Source organism: Condylura cristata, unplaced genomic scaffold (genome assembly GCF_000260355.1).
Source record: "Condylura cristata isolate star-nosed mole 26May11 unplaced genomic scaffold, ConCri1.0 scaffold00068, whole genome shotgun sequence".
Taxonomy (NCBI): Eukaryota; Metazoa; Chordata; class Mammalia; order Eulipotyphla; family Talpidae; genus Condylura; species Condylura cristata.
The window spans coordinates 101,796-109,258 of record NW_004567169.1 but is presented as its reverse complement, the minus strand read 5'-3'; the positions used below and the strand labels follow the sequence as shown (position 1 = coordinate 109,258).

Sequence of the window (7,463 nt, the reverse complement as noted above, 5' to 3'; positions counted from 1 at the left end):
GCGTGCCGTGGGGCCCGCGCCCCGCCTGACCATGCGCGCCTGGGCACTCTCCTCCCCAAATGCGCCTCGGCGCTCGCCCGGCGTCCTCCGGCCTGCCTCGCTGCTTTCTTTCAGAGACTGACTGCCTGGGCAGCCTGCGTGCCCCTGGGGGGCTTCCCCGCCCCGGGGGCGCCGAGCAGGCGGGCGGAGTGGACCTGCTGAGGGGCAGCGCCAGAGGTCTGCGTGGGGGTCCTCGCTGCGGCACGCAGCGGCTGCTGACAGCGCCAGCTGCTGTGGTCTCTGAGTGGGCTGCTGCTGCGAGAATCTTCTGCGCGGCCGCGACGCTGGTGGGCAAGCGCTGGGCGCCACCGGCTTCTGCCCTGTGCGGGCGCGGGGCCGGCGCCCTTGGCCACTCTGTCTGCGGCCTCCCGCCCGCGCCCTGCCCGCCGCGCCCGCCCTCTGGCTTCTCGGCAGCGGGCGAGCCACGCAGCTCCCTGATGCTTTGGTCCGGCGCGCTCAGCGCTGCCGGCGTGGGGCTGGGTGACTCCTGGACGAGGGCTTGGTCTGCTTCTAAGTTTGGGAAAAGTTTGGTTGTTTCTGAAGATATTTTTCCTGCCTCTGCCGCTCCCTCCCTGGGGCTTCATCCATGCGCCGATGCCGCCAGCGCAGCTGCGCCGGGGGCCGTCCGTCCTCCCCCCCCACCTCAGCACACAGGCTGTTACTACTGTGCCATCCGTTCTCTGGCGTTTTTTTCCTTAAAGATTTATTTATGCACACGGAGCTGGGGGATCGGCCAGAGGTGCGGGGTGGGGTGGGGTGCGTGAGAGTCCGCCAGAGATAGAGCGGGGAGCAGGACAGGCAGATTGAGTGAAACACACTGCTGAGGGGCAGCGGGGGGGGACCGAAGGGGCCTGCTGCCCTGGGGGTCCCTCCCTGGCAGGCTGACCCGCCCCTGCCCCCTCGGGGAGGCCCTTCCCTGCGTTTGCGGATGGAGAGTGAGCGTCGTGTTAGCTGATACACTCTGGAAGCTGCCAGGGTGAAAACGTCAGCACGTTTGCTCTGTCGGTGTTCGGACGACGCACGTTTGCTGCCGTTGAACCGGTTACGTTTTGAAGGCCGCTTTCTTCCGGAATTTTATTTCAGTGTAACAGATGCTTCCCTGTACAGCAGATGTTCCGTTTGTTCTCTCTAGAATGGATGATGAACCTGCTGTTGGGTCTGGTGCAGGATGAGACCTCTCCGGCCGACCTCGTCCATCTGGCTTTTAAATTCCTCTACATCATCACCAAGGTAGCGTCTTTCTAATGTACTTGGCCTGAGCCGTCATTTCAGGGAATGAGGCTTCTCAGGCAAGTGTGGTTCCCGTTTTGCTTTTTAATCATACGTTGGGGGTCGGACTTAGTGATCCAGGTGGGCTTCGCTGGAAAGAGCCCGAGAAGTTTGGCCCCCATATATGAATGGGTTCGGCACTGGGCGGAAAGGGAGGGCCGGCAGCCGCCGGGCAGGGGCTCTGATTCCGAGCAGTTTCCCCGGAGCGGGTAGGCTCGGAGCGCGCTGCCCAGCCAGCCGCAGGTGTGTCTCCTTGGAAGCTGCCGCAGGCGCCGGAGCGGAAGGTCTGGGGATGGTGTCCTCGTGCTGGCCTGCTCCCCGGCATTCGCTGTTGCGCCGTGGCCAGAGCCGCCTCCATGGGGCCGTGGCCAGCGCCTGCGGTGGCCAGCTGCCACCTACCTCTGATGTGGAGGGTGGAGGGTGGGGCCCTCCCAAGGGAATGCATTTTAGGGGTTCCTTAATGCTTTGGGGACCTCTGAAAGGATCTTGGGATCTTGAGTGTGGGCGGAAGGGAGGCTTTGCCGTTGGTGACACGTCTGTCACGGACCACAGGTGACATGGCAGCCCAGCGGGGACGGACCATGGGGAGCACGGCCAATGGGCTGACTCGGGCTGCGAGGAGAGCGGGGCTAGCCTCGCCGCGTCCTGCGCCTCTTCGATCACGGGTGGCGCAGGCTCGGCGACGGGATGAGCGTTTTCCCTCAGTTTCTGTGTATGAGGCGACTTGGCGTCTGTTTTAATCTGGTAGGTTCGAGGCTATAAAACATTTCTTCGCCTGTTTCCTCATGAAGTAGCCGACGTCCAGCCCGTTTTAGACATGTTTGCCAACCAGAGCCCCAAAGACCATGAGGTGAGTCTCCTCACCCCGCGCTGCGACTGCCAGCGGGTGCCCCTCCCCTCCAGCTGTCATCTCAGGCCTCTGGGTCATTCCCTCTTGGTCGTCCTTTGGGCTGTTTCTCTGCCGTGCTATCTTCTTCTAAAACATGCCTTTCCTATAGAAAAAACATCACTCCATGGTGTGGGCATAAGTCCCTCGTGCTCTGGTTTTTCTTTGACTTGAAATGTCACTGCATTGGGGTCCCAAGGCCATCCCCAGCAGAGAGAACAGGCACGTGGACTTGCCTTTCCAGAGCCTCCTGTCGGCTGAGTCGCGGCCCTGCAGCCAGCTGAGTTGTGGCGACCGCGTGAAGAGCCATCTGTGCCCGGCTCCTGCTGGGCGCTGCTCGCGGGGTGCCCGCCGCGAGGTCCCTCAACTCCTGCTTCCAGCAGGAGGCGAGCTGGGCATACCCCTCGCGGCCGGCCTGGTCTGGCTGCGGATTCGGCCACCCTGGCTCTCAGGGAGGCAGGCCCTGCTGGGCGCCCGTCTCAGCTTCTCAGGCTGGCCACGGAGCCACCGTGCGCCATCAGGTGGGCTCCGCCCTGCCTCCGCGGCCTCTCCTGCCCTGGGGCCACGCAGGCGCCAGCAGGAGTCTTGTAGTGGCCGCTCAGAGGCCGCGTGCCTGACTGGAAGCGTCTTTGTCTGAAGTCCTGCTTTCCAGTTCAGCCCGTCATCCGCTTTCCTGCCTCCCCGAGGCTGGCTGCGCGCTGGCGGAGCTAACGGAGCAGCCCAGTCGGCTGCTCTCCAGGGTCCACTTTGCTGTTCTTTTGTTGGCGAGGTAGCCAAGTCCTAGGAGGGGCTGTGAGGCGGCGCAGGCGAGACCTGGGAGAGGCCGAGGAGGGCTTGCTCCCAGCTCTGCGGGGCCGGTATGGGAAGGGCCCCCTGGGCGCCGAGTTACCCGGAGGCAGCCGCTCTGTGAGGCGCTGGTCAGCGCCGCCCTACCTCAGAGCCCTGTCTTTCATCCCTTAGACCTGGGAGACCCGCTATATGCTCTTGCTGTGGCTCTCTGTGACCTGCCTGATCCCTTTCGACTTCTCGCGCCTTGACGGGAACCTCCTTGCCCAGCCGGGACAGACGCGACTGCCCATCATGGACCGTATTCTCCAGATAGCTGAGGTAAACGCGTCGTGCCAGCAAGCAGCCCCTGGTGGGGTCACAGCTTTGCGGTCGCTCAAGTGCCCTGAGGCGGTCCCGGCAAGGAGAGCTTTCTGGGGCGGTGAGGGAAGGCAAGGGTGTGCGTTTGGTTTCTAGCCTCATCCACTTAATTACGCATAGAAAAGCTAGGTGCGGCCAGACGTGCAGGGGGTGGCTGGTCGGACTCCCCAGGGACAGAGTGGGGAGCAGAGCGGTCCCCCCCGACACCCCCTGCTGAGGGACAGCCTGGGCAGGAGGGCCTGCTCCGCCCTGGGGTCCCTCCCTGGCCGGGGTGGATGCTTCTGCGCTTCTGGGACCATCGCGAGCTCTTGGGGAGCCGCTCAGATGGGGTTGCGGGGGGCCTGGCCGTGGCCAATGGCCTCTCCTCGCCCTTCCCTGTAGTGCTACCTGGTGGTCAGCGACAAGGCCCGAGACGCAGCAGCCGTCCTCGTGTCCAAGTAAGTGCCCGCCTCGCGTGGGGAGTGCTTTGCCTGGAGGCCCTGCTGGGGCTGCTGCCCTCCGTGGACTGTGGGGTCCCGCTGCCGCTCCCGGGGGGTGGGGGGCTGACCCTTGCCCTCTGCGCCTCCATGCCAGTGGGCTTGGCTGTGCGCTCGGGCCTCTGTGGCCTTTGACGTTCCACTGTGCCGTCACGTCAAGGCAGGGCCCTGGTGAGCTTTCAGTCTGTAGCGGACTCAGCTCTCCGGCGCTGATGCGCTTTCTGCCTTTTAATGTCTGATACGGAATATCGATCCGTTCGGGATTTCTTTGGGGTTGGGTGCACAGTGCCCCCTTCTCAGCCCGCGGTAACTCGTTGTTCGAGCCCTGTTCTGGGTCTGCGTCGCTACTTCTGGTTTCCTGTAAACGCTGCCTGGGATTTTCCAGCTATCACGTTACTGACTTGTGATTTTTTTTTGGCATGTGAAACTCAAGGTTAAATTTTATTTTCACTCTGTTGTAAAAAAGTCTTGACCTAGCCCTCGAGATCCAGGACCCGAAGGCGGGAAGTTCGATGAGGCTGCGCGCCTCCGCGTGGTAGCCCCGCAAGTCGGAACCGGCGCGGTCGGACAGGGTTCCGGGTCCTGCGGGTGAGGCCCCCCCGGGCCTTTGCTCCGCCTGCGCGCTGGAACCCCGCGTCGTCGACTAGAGCTTGCTCGTTTCTGTAGGTCGCGGTGCTGAGTCTTCCGCTCAGCAGCGTCACGTATTTCACTTTCTCGTTTGCTTCCCCACACGAAATTGCCTCGAATTCAGCCCATTTTGCCAGCGATGGCGGCATTGTCTTTCCTTCTGGCTGAGTCGTGTCCCCCGGTGAGTAGACACTCTGGGCGCCTCCCTCCCGCCCGTGGACGAGTCTGAGCCACTCGGTGTCTCCAGGTGAGGCAGCCCGGCGCCGTGGGGGGCCGCCAGCAGGGGCGCCCTTTCCTTCACGTCCTCCCGCACTCGCTGTTGGGGTCTTTCGGGTCTCACGGGGTGGAGCGGGGCAGGGTGCACCATCCTGGGCTTGAGCTGTGGCTGCAAGAGGCAGCCGCGGCCTGCTGGGCCTCGGCCTGAGGGTCTGCCCACGGGGCGGCGGCTCGGGGTCACGCCCACGGCCTCTGCGGGCGCCCCCCTTCCGGAGGGGCCTTTCCTGTCCTCCTGTCTCTTTGCTGTGTAAACGCTCTTAAGTTTGCGGGGATCACAGCGATCTAGCTTTTACCGCCTGGCTGTGAGTCAGGTCTTCAGCAGCGTCTGTGTCGATATGTCACGGACGTCTCTCAGCGTGCCCGGCACGTTCTGAGGCGCAGGTCTCACTTGGAAGCCTCCAGGCCCATTGGAACTTACCTGGGTTGGCGTGAGGTGAGCCCCTCTCGTGGAGTCTCCGGGTCTCCCAGCGACGTGGTCAAGGTGCTGCTGTTCCGGGGTGTGGGCTGAGCGTCGGCTGCCTGGGCGCGGCACGCTGCCCCCGCCCCGTGGACGGCTCGGCCGTTGGCAGCACAGAGCGGGGGACGCGAAGCCGCCGTGTCTGTTTCCAGAATTGCCTCGGCTCTTCGGGCCCTCCGTGGCTGCCTAGACCTTTTACGAGGTTTTCCGGTTCTTCGGAGGCCATCGTGGTGCTTTGAGGGGACCGACTCGCCCTGTAGGTCACTTCTGCGCGAAACTCACTTCCCGAGCCGGTTCTCTGTCACGGCGTGGAGCCTGCCTGCGCCCGTGCCCCTCGTGCCTTCGGCGCCCCGGGGCGGCCCTTCGCCTCCTCCCTCAGCCCTGTATTTGGTTCCTTTCGGCGCCCGTGAAGGAAGCGGTTTCCTTTCCTACGTACTGGAACGCGCGGGCCCTGGGCGCCGGGCTGAGCCCGCTGCGTTCTGGCTGCCTCCGGGGCCGCGCCGGGCGGACGATCCCTCGCCGCCTGGGTCTGGGCGCGCTGGGCGCGCTGGGGAGGGCAATGCGCCCCGGCCTCGCGCAGGGCCCGGCCACGTCAGGGCGCTTTTCAGAAACGGGGGCTGGTTCTTGTCAGGTGCTTTCTCTGCGTCTCTCTAAGTCAGGCCAGTGCCCTCCACTGCCTTTGCTTTTGCGCCGATTTCGTGCCCTCAGGAGCAGCCCAGCAGGGCCAGGGCGGCCGCCCCCAAGGCAGGCCCCAGGCCCCGTCCCCGGCCTCCCTCGGCCAGCGCGGGCTTTGCCTTTCCGCCTGGGAGGCGGGGCAGCCCGCGGCCTCTTGCGGACGGCGCCGGGCTCTCAGGCTCTCGGGCTCTCGGGCGCCGGGATGCGCCCTCTGGCCGTTGGAAGTGACCGACCAAGGCGGGCGCCAGCTCTCTCCGGGGCCTGCCGGCACCCACCCGCATCGCTGCCGGCACTGGAGTTTGGCGCTTGCCGGGACTGTGGTGCTGCCCGGGGACCCGGTGTCCTGGCGTGGTCCTCGGGCCGGGCGACGCCGTCCCGGGGCTGCCCGTGGCGCTCAGGAGTCGCGCGCTGCGTGCGTCGTCCGCAGCGGTCTCGTGCGTCGGTGTTCACGCTCCTCGCCGCTGGAGGCTTCCGGTTTCCCCTTCTCAGGAGGAGTTTGAGTTTGCTCGAGCCTCCGTGTCGCCCTTTCTGTGCCCCTGTCGCCAGTCTCTGCCTCCGGGGGCCCTTTCTCTCCGCGCTCCGGCCTTCGTGTGTTCTTTCCGGGGCACTTCAGGTGTGGCGCTGTCGTGCGCTCCCTGCGGGCTGCTTTGCTGGGTCGCGGAGCCGCTTCACGCGTGTCCCAGGTTCTCCCGGCGCGAAGTGACTTTCCACTTCTGCTTCCGATTTCTCTGATCCAGGAGCTGTTCAGCAGCGTGCTTCGTCTACACACGGGAAAGGTTTTCCTTTTTTTTAGATTTGCTTATTGATGCGCACAGAGCTGGGGTGCAGGCCAGAGGCATGGGGTGAGAGGACTCCCCAGAGACAGAGTGGGGAGCAGAACAGGCCGACTGACGAAGTGCAGCGCTGAGGGGAGCAGCGGGGAGACGGGCGAGATCTGCAGTGCCCTGGGGTCACGCCCGGGGCGGGGGTCGCACTCGTGCTGGAGCGGCTTCAGCTTCTAGTGCTGCGCTCTCACCCGCCGCGCCCCAGGCCGGGCCCGGTTTCCTTCCCAATAGCTCATTTCTAGCCTGTGGCACTCGGGTCAAAAAGAGCGGGGGGTGCCGGTCACCCTCCCCGGCCTTGCGGAGACGGTGCCGCCCGGCACGGGCCCCGGGGGTCGGGCTCCCCGCCGCCCGTCGGGCCTCACCGAGCACCGCGGGCCGCGGTTGCCCCGGGTGTCTTCCACCGTTGTTGCCCTCGGGCGTTACCGTTGGCGCCAGCCTTGCTGTTAACGACCGTCGCGCCCCGCCCCGCCCCGGGGCTCGGCTCTGCACGTGCGCCCCGGGCCCTCAACTGTCCGTCCAGCGCCGTCCCTCACCGCCGTGTTCCATGGGGAGCGCGATCATCTGAGGCGAGCACCACCGCCCTGAGGCTTTGGTCAGCGCTCGGCGGCGTGGCTGTCTTCTGACCTTTAACCCTGTTTGCAGCCGTCCAGCCACTGCCCCTTGATGGGGAATGGACGTCTTTGCGTGGAGGGTGCTCATCGCGCTTGGCGACGTTCGGGTCTTCTCGAGGCGTCTTCATGTCTGGGTCTTTCCTGCTTCTGCTCCTTGATGTGCTCGGCCCCCGGGGC

General features: G+C 65.2%; 1 protein-coding gene across 1 annotated transcript in view; it reads left to right on the top strand.

The window, feature by feature from the left end:
- The first annotated feature begins 1,132 nt into the window (after nucleotides 1-1,132).
- Nucleotides 1,133-7,463, top strand: part of TBCD (tubulin folding cofactor D) — a 62,613-nt gene continuing 56,282 nt past the window's right edge. Inside the window, exons 1-4 of the mRNA XM_012734732.1 lie at nucleotides 1,133-1,269; nucleotides 2,057-2,158; nucleotides 3,155-3,301; nucleotides 3,722-3,777. Coding sequence (XP_012590186.1) covers nucleotides 1,150-1,269; nucleotides 2,057-2,158; nucleotides 3,155-3,301; nucleotides 3,722-3,777 — 425 coding nt within the window. The 5' untranslated portion in view covers nucleotides 1,133-1,149. The remainder of the gene's footprint in view (nucleotides 1,270-2,056; nucleotides 2,159-3,154; nucleotides 3,302-3,721; nucleotides 3,778-7,463) is intronic.